This window comes from Topomyia yanbarensis, chromosome 1 (assembly GCF_030247195.1).
Source record: "Topomyia yanbarensis strain Yona2022 chromosome 1, ASM3024719v1, whole genome shotgun sequence".
Classification (NCBI taxonomy): Eukaryota; Metazoa; Arthropoda; class Insecta; order Diptera; family Culicidae; genus Topomyia; species Topomyia yanbarensis.
This window is the reverse complement of record NC_080670.1, coordinates 167,958,349-167,981,156: the sequence shown is the minus strand read 5'-3', so window position 1 is coordinate 167,981,156 and position 22,808 is coordinate 167,958,349. Positions and strand designations below refer to the sequence as shown.

Genomic DNA, 22,808 nt, shown 5'->3' with positions numbered 1-22,808 from the left:
ACAGTTTAAAGACTTTTAGAAACGATAGCGTTTTTATGTGTTTGCTCAATTGCAAATACACTGCTCAATTTGCTGTTATTTTTCAAAACAGTCAAACTAGTACGCTAATAAAAAGAGAACCCAAATAACCGTGTCCTTTAAGGACATGGTAAACAAAGTCACAAGGTGCAGCTAAAATGGCTGCCGTTGTTTCTGCTTTTTCTTTTTATTTCATCGTCGAAATTAAAACATTGCATTGGCGCGCAAGACAAAATCGTTTGTAACTTAAATGTCTTATCTCAGATAGCTTAGAAATTGTATCACTGTATGTAAGCATCTTAGCACATGCAGCTGAATAGATTCTCTTCACGGAATTTTGATTGGTTTGGAAAATTTGTACCTTTTTATTTTTCAAAACAAATGAAACACATGGTGCAAAAATTAGTCAGCTGATTGCTGAACGATACACTCGTGTGTGTGCTATCTTTTATCGGTATAGTACGTTCTAGCCGCACACAGATGCTGAACGTAACCCGAACATAGCCGAACATAACCGACCCTTTGTTGTGATTTTGGCATCGCTTCACCTTAAACGGAACTGCCCTACAACGCCCGAGGTACTTTCTCCGCAACCGAATTTTTAAGAATATTGAAAAAATTGGCACTTTCTGGACCCAACTCAAAAAAGGTAAAAACATAACCAAAATAGGTCTGCTTTTGTCAAAGTTTTTGAGGTTTGCGACGAAAATCACAATTTTGTACCAGATATTGGCTTACTTAGTTTTTGGACAATATGAAAAATTGTGGAATAGTGTAATTCAAAGTTAAAAAATCAGTTGAAAATGGACCATTTTTAAATACTTACATACAAAAATTATCATTTGAAAACGCTATTTTTCTATTAGAATAATGTTCGAAAAACAATTTTGTCGAAATAATGGGCATAAACGCAAAAAACCATTTTTTGCTATTTTGGCCAGGATTTGGCAGTAGTTACGCCTCTGTGCAGCAGAGAAAATCGAAATCAAAACTGAAAGCATAAGCGGTTTTATAAACTTTTTAAGGAATGGTTTACACAGTTTTATGATGGTTGTCATAAGATAGCACAACAGCGACGATCTCCTAATGATATTGAAATGTAAAACAAAGAAATTGGCACCATCGAACTGTCGCAAAATCAGGTTTGTCAAATAAAATAACTGAATCATGATAATGCAAAAAATACTAAATACAAACTCTGCTTCTCTTGTTAACGTCTTGCTTGAGGGCATGTGCCTTCCTCCCTGGTGCCGCCTGTTAGTGTATACCACTAATAACATTGTTCTCTACATATATGCAATCGAGCAAATTAAGCGAGAACAAGCATCGTAATGGAAAACGCATTTCTTAGTTTAACGAGGCTATTCCAATTAACATCATCGAAAGTTGGCAAAAAATTCATTTGGCCAAAACTAGACTGCGAATCGCGCATAACCTTCTGATGGATGGCAAAGAACCTTCACTTCGGCACGAGTTTTCCTCTGCCAACAATTACACATCGCAAATTACCCCAATGTTTTACCAAACCTCATTTGTCGAGCCACTTTCGGAACCAAATTTTTACGACTTTCGTTTACGAACGAACCGTTCAAATTTACGGCCACGATGCTCGACTTTACTCCTTATACTACACTGCCAAACAATAAAAGTGGCAATTTCATTTATATCATTTCCTCTTTCAACTCTCTTTTCAGGTGAAAGAATTTCGAACCCGCTTCACTATGTACCGAACCCAGACGAGGTAAACTTCCCCTCCCCTTCCCCGCGGTGTCCGGCAGCCTGAGTCGGTCGCTCGCGAATCGCGCAATGTCAGCTGCCGGCCGTGGGAGAACGAATCACATCACGCCAAACTACTGCTCCGCTGGAAACTGTGACTGATCATTTCAATTTTTCATACCGGCCTCGACACGCGGCTCTGAGCAGAAAGTGATCCAACCTAAGCATTCATATTTCCCCGGTCCGGTCAAAATGTTCGACGACATCAAGATGTGCCTGATGGATCTCATCAAGGTCAGCAACCCCAAGTCGAAAAAGTCCCTCAAAGACATATCGGCCGGTTATTCGGCCGATTTCATGAAAAAGTACAACGACATTAACATTATTCACTTCAACGAGAACATGTCCATGGTGAATAAGCTGGAAAATGTGCGATTTTCACCTTCGAACTACACGAACCTGTTCAAGACGAACCCACTGCTGGAGGGCAAACGGAACAGATCGTTCCGCGAATGGGGCGTGGAGAGTGCCAGTTTCGAATTCTCCTCGGATGATCGCGACACGCTGACAATGACGAGCTGCTCGCACTGCTCGGGTGCCGATGAAAAATACCACCTGCTGAAATCGGACTCGACGGGGCCGCCGCCGCCACCGGCGCGTCGTGACGACATCGATGAGGATGAAGACGATGACGATGGAATCATAATGAACCACTACAGCCTGGAGGAGTGTCTGGCGGGTGGTTTGGTATCGCAGCTGGATTCATTTTGTACGCTGTGTACTTCTTCGTTCAGCTTCAGCAACTGCAATAACTGCGAGAAATCTGGCTGCGGATCCAAGTGCAGTGTCAGCGATGGCAGCACGATCGGTCGGGAGGAGCTTGCGTGTGTTTGTTTGCAGAATCGTGGGTAAGTTGGGGAAAAGCTTGAGCTTTTGTTTGGGCGGGGTGTTATGGGTGGTTGTAAGTGGATCGTTTGCATTGGAAACTTTTTCTCTTTTGGGGTCTTAAAAATGTGCCAAGCGTAAGCTGTTGTAGTATAACTTCAGGGTGATTTGTTTGAACCTGGGAACTTTTGCGATCTGTAATATCTGGCATTCATGGGAGCTTTTCACCACTTTGTGGTGAAAGTTATACCATGTTCACACTACGAGAAAAAAACGTGTTTTAACGCTATCATGATGACATTTTTCTTGTTGTTAATTATTATAACGTGTTTTAACTCTGTAGTGTGAACGTAGTATTAGGCATCATCATGCTTTTCTAATGAATTCTCATATTTTAGTTCCATATGTTGAGTTTCGGCAAAATTTTAAGCTTGAAGATTTCTGCTTTATTAGACCAATAAGTAACCTAAACCAATTAATTTGTCTCGGGGAATTTAAGGATCGGGAATTGGTTTTTATCTTAGGTATAATTAAATTTGGAAGGAATCTAAATTAAAACTTATTTCAAAGTCGAAGTATCGAAAACGATTCAGCTTCCATAATATTACTAATGATGTCTCGATTTCAAATAAAGAAAGTAATGAAGAAATTATTAACATACCTTTTTATTTTTCGAAAAATCGATTTTATTTTATTACTTTATCTGAAACTACAACTTCTTGAGAATATTTTCCAAAATGGTTATAGAGATCCGAGAAATAGATTGAAAGTTACAATGGAATTAACTGCCCAATATCGCATATTTGTCCCGTTTTCTATGGGATTTCCTATCTTTATGGGACTGATATGCGATCATGGGCAGTTAAGTTTACCTATGAAATATTTATAAAAGACACTCCTTAACCTTTCGGAAGTCGCGCTAGTGCACTGAGTGCACGCTGCTTTGAAAGTAAAGCGAAATCGTCTTAGCGCACCAGCGGCTCCTCGTTCAATGGACTTCCGGAGGGTTAAGAAACAAAAAAAAAATAAATTGCTTTACAAAAACTTAATCTGGTAAGTCACAACTCATGTATTTTCTTTGCTGTGGCGTGTGCAATGGTGTGCGCAGCCGCAAGCCGTTGAACGGTGGTTGACGGAATAGGGGGTCCGAATATCCCCGGACGCTCATTTCGTACAAAAGTGGTGAACGTTTTGAATATATCTGTGTTTTCACATAAACCAATTTTTTTTCCATAAAATAGGAGCCTCAAGCTTTCCAAAACAACTACCATTTATATTTTCCCTTTTATTTGTTGATTTAATCACGGTTTTTCCATTATAATGATTTTTGTTTTGAGAATGGAAAAATAACGAAACACGTCTCCTTTCTACAAAGAATCAAATTCAGCTCTAAAAATTAATATTTCAGAATAGCGGTTCCACGAATATGTACGATAGTCAGAAAGTCCTGCTATTTTCTGAGAACTCGAAGGGATCAGAATCACCCCCACTGTCTTAACAGCCCCGGGTTCCCCTACAATTTTAAAAGATTCAAACAGTGATTTTTTTTAGGAAAAAGGTTCCCGAATGCTGGTAAATATTATTATTCATTCAACTAATCGTTAAGGTACGGGATTTTAGTTGATCTATTGGTCCTCAATCGTTATCACCGCAAACCTCTTAAATAAAAAAGGGTTTTGGGGAAAAAGCCATAACTCCGCCAATTATCAAAATATTATTATAAACTTATGCATGTTTATTTCACTGAAAAATGTACTACCGTAAACCGGGGTGACATTGATCACTTTTTGAAGTAATCATTACATATTTTTAGACGCAACACATTTTTTTCAAGTTTAATATTTTTAAACCATGTACTGATGCTTGGAGTACAAGATTGGATGGTTTTACATAAAATTGTCCGCTTGCAGCTATTTTTCTAAAAATAATTTCAAGTTGAAGTCCGTTTTCGTATTCCGGGGTGGCTTTGATAACCTACATGTTTACCCACATTAAGTTATTGATGTCAATGTTTTTCCTTCAAATATTTGGTTAAACTGTCTCTGGAAAGATACTCATTGTTAAATAGATGTTAATTGGTATTATACAAAGTATTTCAATATAGTGAAAAATTCGAATAACCAAAATTCGTATAATTTGTGTCCAATTAAAAAGATGCTGAAAACCTTTAAAACTGCAAAAATTGCTTTATTTCAGTTCTTTATCAATGTACAAAAAGTTTCATCCATTTTAACACGTTGGAATTTCGAACAATAAAAAAATGTTGCTAATTTTAATTTGAAAAAAATTGAAATTATTGCCAACTAGTTTCACAAAAAAATGTATTTAAAATAAGCAAACTCTTAAATATAAATTTGGCACCTCCCACTTTAAAGGAAAATAAAAACTCGCTTGTAATTTAGTACTCTTGCTCAAATCTGAGATTTATTTGTTTTACGAGGCTTCGTAAAAATAAGATTAAGTCAAATTTCGGTTTTTTTTTTGTACCCAAAAACAATATACTCAAAAAGTATAACAAATCAGTACTTTATAAGTTTAGAGTAAAAATCGTTTCAAATTAAAATGATTCGGAAGACTGTTCTGGTTTAATAGGCGATCTACGAAAAAAGTTTCGAGTGATCAAGGTCTCCCCGATGATCAAAGTCACCCACAGAATTTTGAGCCTAATTTTCACCAGGAATTTCGAACGGAATTTTACTAGAGCACTCTAGTTAGAGTGCGGCCAAGACGCGTTTGACGTATCCAAACGAGCAGAAATCTGACGTATTTCTATTGTGAATACGTCAAATTTCATGTTCGTTTGGATACGTCATGGCCTCTTGGCCACACTCTAACTAGAGTGCTCTAAATTTTACGTGGAATCTCACGTAGAATTTCGCACGGAATTTCGGGCGGAGTTCTACGGAATTTCGCACGGAATTTCCGCGAAATTTGACTCAGAATTTTGCGCTGGATTTCAAGCTGCATTATGCACGGAATATCACAAGGAATTTCGTACGGAAAATCTCACGCGAAATTTAAGCAGAATTCTACGTGGAATTTCACGTAGAATTTTGCACGGAATTTCGAGCGGAGTTTCACGGAATTTCCCGCAGTTTTTCTCGCGGCATTTTGTGTAGAATTTCACACGGAATTTCCCGTGGATTTTCAAGCTACGTTTTGCGCAGAATTTCACACGTCATTTTATGTGAAATTTCTCATGAAATTTCACGCCGGATTTCGCGCAGAATTTCACACGAAATTTCGTACGGAATTTCTAGCAGAATTGTTACCAGGTATTTCGCACGAAAAAAAAAATTACGTGGAATTTCACGTAGAACTTTGTACAGAATATCGACCTGAGTTTCACGGAATTTCCCGCGGATTTTCAAGCTGCATTTCGCGCGCAATTTCGCGTGAAATTTTTCATGGAATTTCACGGTAGATTTCACGCGAAATTTCATCCGGAATTTCACACGGAATTTCGCGCGGTGTTTCGAGCGGAATTCTTACCACGGAATTTTACGTAGCATTTCACATAGAATTTTACACGGAATTTCGAGCGTAGTTCACGTGAAATTTCTCACGAAATTTAACGCCGGATTTCACGCAGAATTTCACCCGGAATTTCACACGAAGATTCGCGCGTAATTTTGCACGGAATTTCGCGCAGAATATTAAGTGGAATTTCACGGATTTTACACAGGATTTCTCGTGGAATTGTGCACGGAATTTCAAGCTGTATTTCGCGCGAAATTTTGTACGGAATTTAGCACAGAATTTCACACGGAATTTCACGCGGAATTTCACACAGAATTACGCGCGGAATTTCGATTTTTTATATGAACACGATCGACCTAGCAAAGTCGATTTCATTTCAAAGTGCTCACCACCAGGGTTACTTTCTGTAACTATAAACAGAAAACACTCATAGACGGACGCAAGCACTCACCATCGACTCCCTTTCGATGCATATTCCCTCACTGTGATGACAACACACACTGTTGTTGAAACAATGTGAGTGCCACTGCGAAATTTGTTCTCTCATTTCGCACTTTTTCTCATATTTCTTCGATTCAATTCGATCAAAATCTCACTGAGACAGTCAATTACAAAAATGATCGTCGTTATTGTCAATTTTTCATTCAAAAGCATTTTTGCTAATCAGGGTTGGCTTTTATATCAAGAGATAACATCAAACAATATTAGGTTTTTCTAAATACTAATTCATCAAATTCATTATATATTTAGACTATTTATTACCAACTATGAAACTTCAATGCAACAAAAGGTAGATAATGCAAAACAACACCAATCGGTTTGCCATTTCTTTTTAGAGTCTATCGATTATTTTAATTGATACTGCATGTGCGTAGGTTTTGATGTTTTGTCTAGTTACTTTTACATTCATTGCTTCTGAAATCGGGTCCAGTAGCATTCGAAGCCCTTCTCATTCGAAGCATCGCATTGGCAGATTATGGCAAATGACTAGCGTCAAACAAGCTTCAATAAAATTGTGCGCATCAATCGCCACCGGTCGTTTTGCAACTGGACGCTTCATCTTTGCTAAGTCATCAGAGTCGTTGAGAAGTCCTCTAACTTTAGCTGCTTCCGGATGCTTTAGTCGAAAATGTCGAGTAAAGTTACCGGCATCATAGTTATTCTGAAAATAACCACAATTCCCATTCTCGTCTATATAACATTTGAAAACTCCTTCCGCAATTTTAACAAATTCTCGAGTGATGCAAACGAACGCTTTGTTGCCTTTTTCGTCTTTTCCATCCACCTCAAAATCGAAATAGAACAATCTTCACGGTAAGAAGTGTACAAGCCAAATAAAATAGCGCGAAGCACACACAGCAGAGAGTATGAAAAGTGAGTTACATTCGCATTAGTGGCAGTGCTGTCAAGTTTTATCTCACTTCACATATATACATTGTTGCCACTCACGGGCTTCAGTTTTGGTTGCTTGAGTTCTCTCAACTTAAAATTACGATCGTTTTGGTTCGTGACTGAACTTTTACACACAGTTTGAAAATTTATTGATACTCATGACTTTGTGCAACCCTGCTCACCACTCTTGAGTACTCGAATGATATTTTTTGTTCATGACGTGGAAAATGTTGTCGAAAGTTACATGCACTCTCGTAGTAACTATTTTTTGTGAACAAATATTGTGGGGGCTCTTTAGCCCCCACAATATTTGTTCACAAAATGTAATGAAATCATTGCTTTATACCTTTACGTAAATTCAAACTTTTTTGACATTTTTCGCTCAAAAAGATATGTAACCCCTAAAGGATTAAAGAATTATGTGTTAGAATCTTTAGAATTGTGAAAATAGGGACGAGAAGAACCTAATATTGAAAAGCCATATTGAAATGTAGTATACACTTTTTCAGGCATTCCAGCTTGTACAAAATAGACTCCATCGTTTTGTTGTTGATGTTAGCTTGGGGTTGCAGCTGTAAATTCCTTGCCATAATCTCAGTTCACATTTCCTTATTTTTATGTAGTTTTCAGGCGAATCAATCTGCGAGTACCAACTTACATTTGCTGCGGACTTTAGTTCATGCTGTAGTCAGATAAATCCTTTGTCTGGGAACATGCCTGAAAGCCATCTTGACATAGGTTTTGGTGTTCATGAGAGACATCCTCTGTACTTCTTCAGATCCGGGCGTACAACTTTCGGGCATATTCTAGCTACTATATTCTGCTTCATCGTGCTGTATGTTGCTTGACGAATGCTGCGGATGGCACTACGATCAACATTGTATTTTTGTTTAGAAACATCCAAATCCGAGATTCCTGGGTTCCCTTTATCGACCTCAACATCCTGCAGTTCTACAGTTGATCCCAAAGCTCCAACACAGCGTTTATTTTGTATCATCCGGCGAACGGACAGAAACTTTTCAAATTCAACAAATTTTCTTAAGTTGAAAAAGTCGCTTTTGTTGGGGTCCAATGTTGTCAAAGCGACTTTGGTTTTTATTCTTTTATTCAATACGTTTATTTGATAAGGCACGTTTGCGTTAGCTTAAAGGTGCCATTTTTCATTGCTTTACATTTTGAATTTCTTATAACTAAGCGACTTTGGATTGTCATTAGTGATCTAGACTTCCAAATCCAAGTAATTTTACCCCCTTTTTAAAAAATTTTGTGCCTATCATTTTGATATCAAAGTGGTTCCAGTTTGTATGGGAAACTTCTGTGTGGCCGCACTTAGAAACCCGTAACATTGGAACCGGAATTCAGATCGATACAAAATTCAATAGCAACCGATGGGAAAGTAGTACCTTTAATTTGAGACTAAGTGCAAATGCAAATCGGTTCAGCCATCCCTGAGAAAAATGAGTGGAATTTTTGACACATACACACATACACACTGGGGGCAGCAGAGACAGGAATGACAGGAGTCTAGTGGCATAACGACTCCCCTACCCCGGCCCTACTTGCTAGGATATGGTGGGGTTTGAATTGGGCTCTTCTGAACCTCTAAAAAGCCATAACTCCGAAAGCAGCTTCGACGAAGCGAGTCTGTGCAGCTTCTTCTAAGATCCTAAGATTCCATTAATCTAAGATCTTGGCAATAAAAGCACTCTAGTCCAACCGGAGTGCCAACCAACACATCAGGATCGGCGCAACAACAACATCCTGATTATGGAATACTGGCCATGGCGAACGTCAACGAACAGGACACGGATCACGAATTGGACGGCGACTTTGGGCTGACAGGCATGCTATTCTACTCCCTGAGTAAGGAAAGATTACACCGACTTGAAATGGCCAGTGGGCTAACAGAACGGTTGCCTCCGTCCCAACAAAACCCTGGCGGGTACGTTCAAAACTCGTCGCCATTTAGTTGGTGGTATTAGGTTCGGTTGGAGAATTCCCGATTTTACGCCGATCTGGCTCTGAACACTAGTCCCCATGAAAGATAGTGTCAACCCTTGCAGGACATCCCTGCTGCTAAGACATTAGTATGTATAGATAATCATGTAATCACGAGAGGCGACTATGTGCAACGGGTGGAGACAGCGGCCCGGACTTGGGACCCAACAAAATGGAGCAAGAAACTTACACATATGAAGTAGACGCGGCGAATCCATTCGTCAAATGCGGTTTAACGAGGTCACCACCTCGGCAAAGCCAACCAGTGCAACAATAGTACGACCAGGAGAAACAGCAGCCGCAGCTTCAACACTAGGAGCAGCCTCAACAGCACTAGCAGCCGCAGCTTCAACAGAAGCAGCAAAAGCAGAAGCGGAGCGCCAGGTTGAAATTACCAAGCTTGCCGAGTATAGCAGTAGCTAAAACACTGGTGGGCGAACTGCACAACTTTGTTGACATCAAGACACTGGTCCTGAAAATACAAGGTAACCTCCGATTGGCCGACAAGGAATGGAGAACCGTGGAGCAGAAAGCGGAGGTAACCGGAAAGGAGCTGTTGATGGACAAGAAGTCTTTGGAAATAAGGCAAACAGTGGTACCACTGGAAGTGAGGGAACCTTACGAGGCGGAAGACAAGCCCCAGGGGACGTCCCTCTTTACACCGAAAAGGCCAAGAGCTTCACCAGGTGATGCGAGACCAGTAAATTCCAAGAAACACAAGGAGGCTCCCGGTGTAGTGGTACGCGTAGCGAACGGAGCAGCCACAAACGTGAATTAAAACACTAAATGGGAAGTCGTCGTCAGCACAAAACAAAAGGATAGGGTCCGAAAAGCGAAAGCTTCTCAAGGGACGAAAAAAAAGTGAAGCACTCATAGTCAAAGCTAACGATGGAAGTACTACGCGCAATGAGGACAAACCCGGTACCCAAGGAGCTGGGTTCAGACGTCAAGAAAATCAGGCGCATTCACACCGGAGAGCTGGTTTTGGAACTGAAAAAGGATCCGAAGTCACACAGCTCTACTTACAAAGAGCTTAGGCTTCAGTTAGGCTTCTAGTCGAAGCTGCAAACAAGGTACTTAAAAGTGGGAAGATCAATGTTGGCTGGTCGGTATTTCCATTGGGTGTCTCTCAGCGCCCGGAAGTGTGCTTCAAGTGTCAAGAGTTCGGCCACCTAGCGAGAAACTGCAGTGGACCTGACAGGAGCAAATTATGCAGAAGATGCGGGGAAGAAGGCCACGTGGCAAAAGACTGCCGGCAGGCTCCGAGATGTCTGATCTGCGCAACCGAAGAAGGTAACAATCACGTTACAGGAGGCCCACGTTGTCCGGCCTTCAAACAGGTGACTGCAACAAAGTCACAGTTGAGGTAACGTAAATCAACTTCAACCACTCTGACACAGCACGATACTTGCTGCGGCAATCTGTAGCAGAGTCCAAATGCAATATAGCTATCATTTCGGAGCCTTGCCGTATTCTGGCCAGCGGTGGAAATTGGATTGCAGATAACGCAAAAACAGCGGCGATTTGGACAACAGGGAGGTATCCATTTCAGTAAGTGGTTTATCGTGCAGATGAAGGCTTCGTAATCGCCAAAATCAATGAAGTCTTCTTCTGCCGTAGCAGCTGCACCGTCCGCGGTAGCCGACCGATCGATTCACAGAAATGCTTATGCACAGTTTATCGATCGGAAACCTGTCGTTGTAGCCGTTGATTTCAACGCTCGGGCAGTAGAATGAGGCAGCCGCTTCACCAACTCAAGGGGAGCAGTCTACTGGAGGCCTTTGAAAAGCTGAACGTAGATGTTGCAAACGATGGTACAACCAGCATCTACTGCCGCGAAAGTCGACATTCAATTATTGACGTTATCTTTAATTTCTTTATTTTTTCCTAAAGAAAAATATTGGATTAACCAATTTGCGCTTTAGGGCATAAAATCTAACTTAAAGTAGCTGGATTTTAATGTTTCATTTTCCTCTCGTCACTTACTGACACCAACACTCGGTACCAGCCAGTTGCTTTAGGCGATCACACATGTTGTGTGAACTGTTCAGTTCTAATGTCTTACTGACGCCAATTTGGTGTTAGTTTGGATATATCGCCTGACAGCAAGTTGGTGTCAGTTACTAACGAGTGAAACACGTAACGTTCAAATCCATCATCGAACTATTTGAACGTTATCTACATTAGAAAAAAAAACTCTTCGAATGCCATGATGAGTTTAAGGTTGTTTTCGTTTTTATGTTAGTAGCTGCGAAACTTCGTTAACGAATGAGATTTCAGAAGACTATCACTAAAGTATCAAATATTTTAATTCAAATATTTTAATCTTTACAGCACGGACAAAGAAAAGAGTCAATTATTGTGGTTGGTTTTGGTCGTTGTTCGTCCGTATTACCGTTAGATATTTGATATTCTCTTCTCATAGTTCTAAAACTAAAGACTGCCGTATACACTAGAAATGATGTGTATTTCACCGAGCTGAGCAAACTGTATACGGAAGTGTATGTGCCATGTATTCGTATGAACACATCAAGTGGACGGCGCCGGTGGTTGAGTGGTAAGCGTGACCGCTCCTCATTCCAGTTGGCCTGGGTTCAATTCCAGCCGAGCTCGTTGAGATTTTTCTGAGGTGAAAAAATCTGTGGTCACGTCTTCCTTCGGAAGGGAAGTAAAGCCATTGGTCTCGGGTCCATGAAATTGGTGGATCGATGCCTAGTCCAGGTAGTTGGAATCACTTCTCTGACGTCGCACAGAGGCGTAAGTAACTTCAAATCCTGGCCAAAATAGAAAAAAATATTGTTTTAGTTTATTTGTCCATATTTTCAGCTTAAATTGTTCTTCGAATCATACTGTAACGTTTTGCTTAAAAAGAAAAGCGTTTTCGTTTGATAATCGTTGTATACAATTATTTGAAATTAGTGTTTTTACACATTTTATTAACTTGAAGGTGATTATCCCTCAATTGTTTCAGATTGCATTGCGTTGCGTTGCGTAGGCACGGTATACTTCGTAGATTGCAAACTGATGACACTAATTTCCAGCCAGACTACTTGAGGAGCATTGTTTGGGAATAACAATTGATCCAGTCCAAGCGAGAATTTTGCCTGAGAACCACCATTGCGGGCCACGACCATCTTTACCGTAACTTGGGATGAGAAAGGAAGTGTTGATGTGGTACTTACTTAACGGAAGGCCCCGACTCAGTGACACTTCCATAAGTACCACGGATTGGGTAGTGGGTGGGTTGTTAGTTAGGATTCGCTTCATGCAAGCGATGCGACTGAGAATATATTTTCGTTCATGTTTGAATAGTTTATTGACTGTAGGATACGTAAATATTCTAGGCGTTTAAACTAATCGTTTATCGAGATTGTTTCATCGAAAACAACTTGAACTCCGGACAGCCGTCTGTCAGAAGTGTACAATGTAAAATGGACCGTAAGCAATGAGTTTAAAAGTGGTATGGTGGAACATTCAAAAATTATGTCACGCAAAGATTACCCAATACTAACTAACTGTTACCACGTTATTTTTCCCCTTGGTCTAATACGAATCAAATTCTTTTAGTTTTTCCTTCATTTTGTAGTGGCACTTTTATGCCGCTACTCGCAAAAGTGTTCATGTTCTATGGAATTTCCTATATACATGTCGCAATCGTGCGTAAAACGTCCGATTGCGTCAAAGCACATGACGTGCTCCTCTCCCATTTATGTCACAATTAGTCATATCTCTTACTCCTAATAGCGTGGCAGAATTTATAAATGGTCCTTATTGGTATAATCACAAGCATATTGAGATCCCGTAACATGAAATTTTCCACCTCGTTCGAGTAAACGTTCCGATATTACAATGAAGACGCGAAACAGAAAAAATATAGATGCTACTTTCCTAAACGATATTAACATCATGCACGAATCAAACACCCCCCGTTTCCAAATAGTATTAGTTAATGGACTAAAAGTAATGCATTAAATATGACCATAAAATATTTGAGCTTCGTGCTGAAATGATTGCCGCAAATTGGTAATTGGATTTGAATTGATCTTTCGAATTGTCAATTCTCCACCCTCATACATAATTCAAAAGTCATTCACTTAGACAAGACCATGCGTATTTCCCACCCGCATTAAAGACCCAGTGGATTTGATTCCTAGTTGGTCAAATAAATACTAAACAAACAAATAAATTAGTTTGTTCAGTCTAAAGAAATGTCAGCTCGATTGGCATCAACCGGCGGATACGTGTTCCCTTACAATGCCATCAAATGAAAGTACATTTAATATTACATACGACAAAATATGTGCAATTCTGAATATAACGAAAGGAAGATTGCTTAATTATTTGCATTTAAAAAATGATCGGAAAAAATTAGTTGCATAACCAAGGTGGTTCATTTTCAAAGTTAGCACTGCTGATGAATCACTGTATAAAAATTGGTGATAAGGGACGCGGACGAGAATAGCTGACCACCGCCATTATCCCTCAATTTTTCAAAAAGTAAATTACCCAAAGTCAATATATAAATCAAAATCGTGCTTTTCATTGCAAACTCCAGCAATTACAAACAATTGGGGTCAATTTTAGCTATTCTTTGACATTTTTGGGCTTTTATAAAGGTGCTCACTTTTTTCAATTTTCCACATAGTCATTAGTAGAAAAAGTACCTTGTCGGGCGATGTCGGGTAAATCTGTTAAAAGGAGAAGATTATTTGGAGTGTCCTCTCACTGTTCCACGAAGAAAACATTCCCAATTAACCCCATTCGGTTTTTACAGCTGATTGAAAATGTCGTGTTTTTTGCTCAAATTTGAGAGAACACGATTAAAAAAATCAGTATTGGGACTATTTAAAAAGAAGTGGCAAGCGTGACCGCCGCTCATTCCAGTCGGCCTGGGTTCAATTCCAACCAAGGTCATTGAGATTTTTCTGAGGTGGAAAAATCTGTGGTGACGTCTTCCTTCGGAAGGAAAGTACAGCGGTTGGTCCCCGGTCCATGAGTTGATGGATCGATATCCAGAAATGAAGTCGGCCAGGGGTGGTCGCACAAGCTCAAGCTCAAGCTTATATGACTAGAATGATTTGATTGAGTCCTCCATATTATTTTTTGTTAGATTGCGTCCATTAACCAAATTAAGCTATTACGACCACGGTAGCCATATAAAAGAGTGTGAAATATCGCTTCCACTAACCTTGCTATATGAAACGTAACGTACACAAGTTGCCTTGGAAACTTAAGCGAAGCATCAAACAAATTATGTAATCTTCTCATTCTAGTTGCTTATCTCCGGATTGCAAGTGTTAACGTGAATAATCTAGATTGAATACGATAATCACTTGGATAGATTTCTATTACCGGATTTACAAAAACTTGAATATTTTTTCTTCTATAGGAAAACCAGAAAAGCAAAATAAACATATGACATAAAATGTTTTAATTTATGAAAACAGTTGAAACAGACTAAATCTCAATGCGAGGTTTCCTTAAATTGATAGATTAGTCTAAAAACACGTTTACATTAAAAAATAATAATGCTCGTGGAATTCGTTTATTTTCAGCTTTGCATCACACTGCAAGGAAGTTTAATATTTTCATATTTTGGTCATAAATTGTCCAAAACCATGAAAAACCATTTTTCATCTATTGTTATCGTATAAAAAAGCTTAAAAACATGTGAAATAATTTTGGCCATGGATTTGATATAGTTACGCCATTGTGCGTCGATAAAGAAGAAGTAGATCCAACTTCTATACTCTTTCTAACAAAAATATCCTCCTCCCGTGATACTTGTGGAGTGCGCAGTACTATATACGGTCTCTAGCAAAAGCAAGTATCGGACTAACCATTCCTTCCCTTTCCTTCCGCGATCTACGTTCGGGCCTGGCTGGCGCCGGTATTGATAAATAAACACTTTAGGATTACTGGGAGTTTCACATTGAAAGATGTTTCGCTACTCCCAAGTATAATTATCCATTTTCTTTTTATTCATTTCGTTTATTTGATAGGCACAAATGCGTTAGCTTGGCGGTGCCGAATTCTTTTGTTTTTACATTTTGGATATTTTAAAACTAGGAGGTTACAATGTTGAAATATTTTTTTTAAAAGAGAAAAATTTTACAGCTACCTTAAGACTAGAAATAAGATTCTATATACAAGAGAGGGGGCAAAAGATTTTTTTTTGAAAAATTTTAAAACAAGGAACTCAATAGTAATAGTTTTTTAGGAAATATTTACAGTTATCTTAAAACTAACAATATACTTTGGTACACAAAAGGGGAACAAATATTTATGAAAAATTTCAAAGGTGTTTTAAATCTAGGGAGGGATTCCATGAGAAACCGGCCGACCGCAAAATATGACCATCGTCGATTCGAACGAAACTTTGCAAGTGTGTTCGCTGTATGAATCTCTATGATATTCTCTGGCAATTGGAATATCTTGATACAAGAGTAAGTTTTCAAAAGGGCGTAAACGTTTCTACGTGTATGAATTTCAAATTTTTTTGTTCGAATACTGTATTTTATACAGTAAAACTATTTGAGAACAAGTTACAGGGAATGAATACTTCTGTCCGAAAATAATATACGCTGAAAAAAATGTGTCATTTTTCAAAAAACAGAACTTATGATAAAAATTTAAATTGCGAAAAAACCCATTTTTAAATTTTTTATATTTTGTTACCAAAAACCTAAATAGAAAGGAAACATTTTGATTGTGATTGCATGATGGAGAAAAAATCGGTAAAAAAGTTTTTCTAACAACAACTTCGTACATATTTTTAAATTTCATACTAATTGACATACAAAATTGTAATTTAATTACAGAATATAATTCTAAGCACCATTTAAAATCAAAATGCATTTAACAAAAATCTTCCGAAATTCGAGATTTTTCGAGATATTTGAAATTTTGCTCCTTCATAAACAATTAATTCGTGTAATTATGCTCTTTTTAAAAGTTATTCGCGTTACCCCATCAAAAAATGTAAAAAAATTCATGTTTATCGTTCTAAAGTCGTAAAAGCAACCTTTTTAGTGTATTTGGATCATGGAGAAGCTTTCAATAAAAAAGTTTTCCTAACAACAACTTTTGACATATTTTTATAATTCTTACTATTTGCAGTCAAAAATACAATTTTCTTTTTGAATATGAATCTAAACGCCATTTTAAATCTAAATGCTCTTAACAAAAATTTTCTAAAATGTAGTAGTTCTCGAGATAATTTAACTTTTGTTTTAACAACACAATTATTTTGTTTTATTACGACCTTTTCATAAGTTAATCGCGTTTCTCCATCAACAATAATAGGTTTTTCAAAAGGCCCGTAAACCTTCGTCCAACTTTCTCTTTGACATCAAGGCGATATTGTAAACCATTTGAAAGTTACATGTTCTGTTGATTAAACTATATAGCTGAATCATATGTTGGTTGTTTTCATGTAACTTTAAAATGTTAAATTTAAAAACAAATTACAACTATCTTAAAACTAGGAATACGGAATACAAATTTAAACTTTTTTACCGGAGAGGGGGGCTTTTTTCCAAAATCGGTGTAGAAGCAGTTGTATCAAGGACAGGGGAGAGAAGGCGTAGATGGTGACCGGGAGAGAAGAGCAAAACTTGCAACTTTCGGGCAAACGGGAGATCAGCGAAACAAATTAGCGCCTCAGTCTAGTAGGTCGGATTGGCGGATGGTATTCTTCGGACCCGCGGGGAATCTTTCAAAAGTCATCGGACCTCGAGTCGCTCTCGCTTCAGTTTCCGTAGTGGTAAGCGCGACGGCGGTTACATAGTGGCAGTCTGGAGCTGATCGGTTCCACAAGGCAGGAGAAAACTTCTAAAAACAAGAAATAAAAAAAGGGACTAAATTGAGATATTTATCGTTTTTATGAAAATGTAAATAAGAGACATATAGGGGAAATCACAATTTGCCAGCATATCTCGGACTGGAACATTGGGTGGTCTACCTCGGGCCCGAATGGAATCCTTTAACTGAGACCTGGCGTCCAAATACCCGGCACATACCCAGACAACGTGCTCGATGTCGTGATAGCCCTCGTCACAAGCGCACAGACTATTTTCCACAAGCCCAATACGCCGCCAATGCGCATCTAAGGTGTAGTGGTTGGACATAAGTCGGGACATTACACGAATAAAATCCCGACCCACATCCATCCCCCTGAATCAAGGCTTCGTTGATACCTTTGGGATAATCGAATGTAGCCATCGTCCAAGCTCCCCATTGCTCCACGAGGTTTGCCAACTGTTGAGTGTCCTCTGACGACAAATACTAAAAAAATCGTTGAAGCAGATTGGTCTTTCGTATATGTCACCATTTAATGCGTCCACCTTTGCTAATGAGTCGGCCTTTTCATTGCCCGGGATAGAGCAATGAGAGAGGACCCAAACAAAGGTAATCTGATAAGATTTTTCAGATAACGAACACAAGGACTCCCGTATCTTCCCCAGGAAATATGGGCATTGCTTTTTGACCTGTGGGCAGAGTGTCGATGATCCCAAGGGTGTACTGAATTGCAGCTAACTCTGCAACGTAAACTGAAGCGGGATCATTGAGCTTGAATGAAGCGATGATAGAATTGTTGAAGATACCGAAGCCAGTGGACCAATCGAGATTTGATCCGCCAGTGTAGAACATTTTGTCGACTTCTCGGAATTTATTATAAAATATATTGGGGATCACTATAATTATCTACTTATTCCCTGTGCAACTTCAGCTAGTCCCGATCGATAACGGAGTAGCAGCCAGGGGTGGTCGCACAAGTTCAAGCTCAATCTCAAGCTGTATTCGTATGAACACATTACGTGGCCTTCCTAATATTACACTATTACAATCTAAGGAAAATAAGTAACTAATTTTGAATAAAAAAAAGCGATGTCGAATATAACTAGGTGGTTTATATTGGTTATTATTGTGATTATTTTTGATTGTCAGCAATACAACATTCCTCATGTGATGAAGCTGGGCAGAGTCGGCTTTAAACTTCAGAAAAAAACAAAAAATCTTTTTTCAGTGAATGTTTCAATGCTTGAAATAAATCGAATTATATTGTTTCTGTGTATTTCGCCTTGAGCGCAATCATTGTAGATCCTTGCGGAGTAGAAATAACATTAGTAGATGTTTGCGAAGGCTACATGCATTTTTCCGGGGAATCGTTTTAGTAACAGTTATATTTGTAAGTTGAACAACCATTCACAAAAGCACTGCCTGGACAAGAGACATCCGCTGAAGCTAATAGAAAACCATACCATAGTGCAGTAAAACAAGTGCAAATATTTGTGGTGTGTAGATGCGCTGGGTCATTGATTGTAGGAACGGTGCTTAATGATGAAGATTTTTCGTATGAGCCGTAAAACGTGTGTTCCGGGGCACTGCCGGAATTTTCTTCTCCGTCGCCTTTCAATACTCTGGATAGGTTCCAGGTAGATTGTAAAGTAAACAACAATTATAATGCAACGATTTTAGAATTTTTGTGATGAAAAATCCGTTATCAATAGTGTAATCTATTAAAAATAATTTTAGTCTGTAGTAAACTAGTTATTCCATGCAGTTTTAACCCTTCGCAGACCAGGTGGGGTCGGACACGATTCCATGTTTATTGGTTAATCTGGTCTGCGGAGGGTTAAAGTAAATATTTTGAATATAACATTATACTTCTCATAAGATTCTAGACATCAGACATCTGAATCTTGGTGACATCCTATAATTTTTACTTTGAATCCTTTTACTTTGTTTATATTGCTAGTGTGGGTGAGGGTCCGATATGGTAGAATAAAATAGTCTAGTAGTCTATATTTTTATATTTATGAAAGTTTTCCTGAGTCTTTTTTATTCATTAAAACTAAGCAAAAAATCCACCCTCGATTAACGACACCACCGACACTCGACCGATTTCGATGTTTGCGATTCATTAGCCGGCTAAGTGCTGCTCTCATCGCTTCGTTTAATTTATAAACGAAGCATCCAGCATCCCCTGTTCAATCCGTCATCCAAAGTGAAACCCGTCATCGTCGTCGTCGTTGTCGAATGGACTTGTTGTGCGAATCGGCGTGGCAACAAACGGACAGAAATGGAACTAGCGGAAAAGTCACAAGCCTAAACCAGTAGCACAAGTTGTTCTGTTTTCGCTTTTCTCACCTAAATACTATCTGAAGTATCCTACTGCACATTGCTGTTGGTATAGCAGGGACCGACTGACTACCTGGGTGGCGGCTGACGCCGTGCGGTGGGACACAATCTCTTTCTGTCTCGGTTGCTCTCTATCCTACTTGCACCGCTAAAGCATCCATGTTAGTGGCATTAGATATATGTGGCGCTTCAGTTCGAACATCACATGTCGTCCCCTTTCTCCACCCGCGGCTGCGAGAGTTTGAAGAAGCTGTTGTGAGACGATTTTCACCAAGTTTCCTTAGCGCAAGAGCCATCCGACAATGCTTGTTCGTTTTGTTTTAGCATCGTGTTGCGAAACAGTAACTGCGTGGTGAACGTAAGTATGTATACACTTTAGTTTATCACCATATGTCAGTGTAATTATTGTACTTTTATAATTTATAACGAAAGGGTCGGAATGTTCGCACGGTTCGTATGACAAAGGTCCGTCAAATGACGGGACATGACGAGGAGCGATAGGAGAAGGTGAAAGTGATAAACTTGGATTGATTAGAAGGGCTAAACTGATAATATGACTTTTGCTAGAAGATTTAAGGTTGGACAGAGAAAGGGTAAAATTCGCAAACGAAAAAAGCAGTTTTTTCCACACCGTATGTCAGATCTTCAAAAAAATCAATCAGCAGTACTGTAACAACATTCTACATACGCTGATTGATTTTTATTAAGATCTGACATACGGTGTGGAAAAAAACTGCTTTTTTCGTTTGCGAATTTTGCGCATTCTCCGTCCAACCTTAAAAAAAGTGGAACAAATGCTTCTTTCATTATTAGGGGAGCCCGGGGCTAGTTGGCGGTTGGGGTATGTTGGCGGAATCCCTTTTTCTCCGTTTCTATTCGACATATATCGCTACCTCACGTTATGTACGTTGAGTTATGTGAAATCCATTATCCAATGTGTTTTAGTTGCAAAACATTTTGTTTTGTGGAAGTTGTGGGCGATATTGTGTTTTCGAGCATACCAAGTAAATTTCCTAAATTTTAAACACTTTGTGTTATTTAGGATGATTTTCAATCTATTTCCCGAATGATTATATTTTTCGATAGTGGGTGAAGTGAGCTTTAAGTATCCGTATCAGTGCGGTAAAATGTCAATTTCAAACGAAAATATTCGTTTCAAATGAAACTGCGAGTCATTCACTGTAAGCATACCACCACTATATCAGTTGACTTCTGCTGCCCTCTTCGCTTGAGTCACTCAGAGTTCACTGTCAATTGAATAACAGCTTCTGCTCATTTGACGTTTTGCCTGTTTAGTTTCTATTGAAAACCAATCTCAGATTATCACAGTCTCTGTTTATGGAAGTGAACCATTCCAATGAACCACACCCAAATGAATATGAATGAACACTCACTGACATGAAAACAGCTCCGACCAAGATAATAAATACATACAGGGTAAAGGCTAAGATAAGACGAGACAACTCAAGACGGATACAGGTAGGAACATTTTTTCTCTGTCTTGTTAGGTTGTCATTTTTCTTCGATGAAGCCGACAAATCAGGAGGATATGAAAAAGAAAAGTATAAACAAATGACTTAGTGTACTTTTCTGTTGATATAAGTTTTGTTTTGGTTTGGTAATAAGTACTTTTATTAGTAGTTTCATAATAGTAATCGAATCGGAAGATCTGAGATTAAACCCGGCATTTTCTCTCTTTTCATCGTGCGCCAAAGAATCGGGATGCTCGTCCGGATATAAACCCACACAATGAGCCGGATGAACTTTGTTCGACAATTCTCGGTGGTTTGTTAACATGGGAACTACGTGAGTTCGAGTGTAACAGATAAGCACCCGTTGCCCTCGAACTCACGCAACTGACAAGTAAACAAACCACTGAGAATTGCCAAACATGAACTTCATTCACCATAAGTTCATTCGTGTTGTCTTGTAGAACTCAATTTTGGTTTGCTTTGTTTGCTTGTCTTTCTTGTGCCCTGCTGAATAATTGTTGACAGATGACTTTATGTGGCTACCCAGTCAAAAAAAAATGCGGACGGACATGCCCAGTCAAAAAAATTCAGACGAAAATGGTCAGGCGATTTAAACAGTTTGACGTTTGACTCAACTCGCCTATACTAATTGCCCCTAGGAACAAATTTGCAATAATTTGCGAATATGGTTTAACACCTACCCGCTTGGAAGAAAAACGGGCAGCCAGCAAAAATCCGTCAGGATTCCGGCAGCTGTCAAAATTATCAAAATGGCGCTGCCAGAATTCAGCTATACTCCTTCCAGTTATGGCAGGCAGATTCGCTTCACCGGTTCTGTTTTGTTTATCGTTGTTTCATTTTCGCCAAATTTATATTTTTCCAAGAAGGATAGTTTTGGCAGATGAAAAATAGGAAGAAACAAAGATTCAACAAACAAGGTAAGTAATATGGATTTCGTGTCTCCAGACATGTTTTTATTATAAATTAACTTAAAATTAATAAAAAAAAAGAAAAAATTCAAGCAAAACCTGAAGCGGTACAAAACCGGTCCTGTCGGTGCGTGCCTGGCAGAAATCCGGCAGAAAAAACCGTTAATAACCGTAAGGCGAATAATTCTGTCAGAAACGGTTGTTGCATTTGAGCCGGCCGGCTGGGCAGCGCTCTGCCAGCCAGACCCCCAGAAATTCTGCCAGAGTTTTTATTTCGCTGCCGGCTATCTGGGGGGAATCCTGCCAGGCACGTCCGAGCGGGTAAACGCTCGGGTTGAGATTTTGGCAGAATTTTTTTTTCAAAAATTCATAACTCTTGACAGAGTTGACTAATTTTGATGATTTATATGTCAAAAGAACCGGATATTCCTCTAGTTTATACTACTGGAACATCGTCCGCCATGGTCCAAAAATACCGGAGTTATTCCGGATTGCGTTGGGGTAAGTCGGATTTGCCATTTGGGGTTTTTTTATTAATAACATGGAAATTTTCTATGGGACAATGCTTAAACTGTTTTAAAATTTGTAGGATTTACTAAAATACATCATACTAGAGTAATTTGATGTTTGGCCAATCTTCCCCGAGGGGCCTGGAACCGGTTACAAGAGGCCAATAATGAATGCTCTTTGGATCCATTGAAAAAATGACTCCAAGAATGACAAAGTCAGTGTAAGCGGCAAAAACCTGTGTGTGCGAACCAAATCGAACCATTTT

At 39.1% G+C, this 22,808-nt stretch overlaps 1 protein-coding gene across 1 annotated transcript in view; it reads left to right on the top strand.

Annotated features, from left to right (window-relative positions):
* LOC131680582 (uncharacterized) overlaps window positions 1-22,808 on the top strand; it is a 483,677-nt gene that overhangs the window by 67,492 nt on the left and 393,377 nt on the right. The window contains exon 2 of the mRNA XM_058961308.1: window positions 1,713-2,642. Within this exon, the coding sequence (XP_058817291.1) occupies window positions 1,987-2,642 (656 nt within the window). The 5' untranslated portion in view covers window positions 1,713-1,986. The remainder of the gene's footprint in view (window positions 1-1,712; window positions 2,643-22,808) is intronic.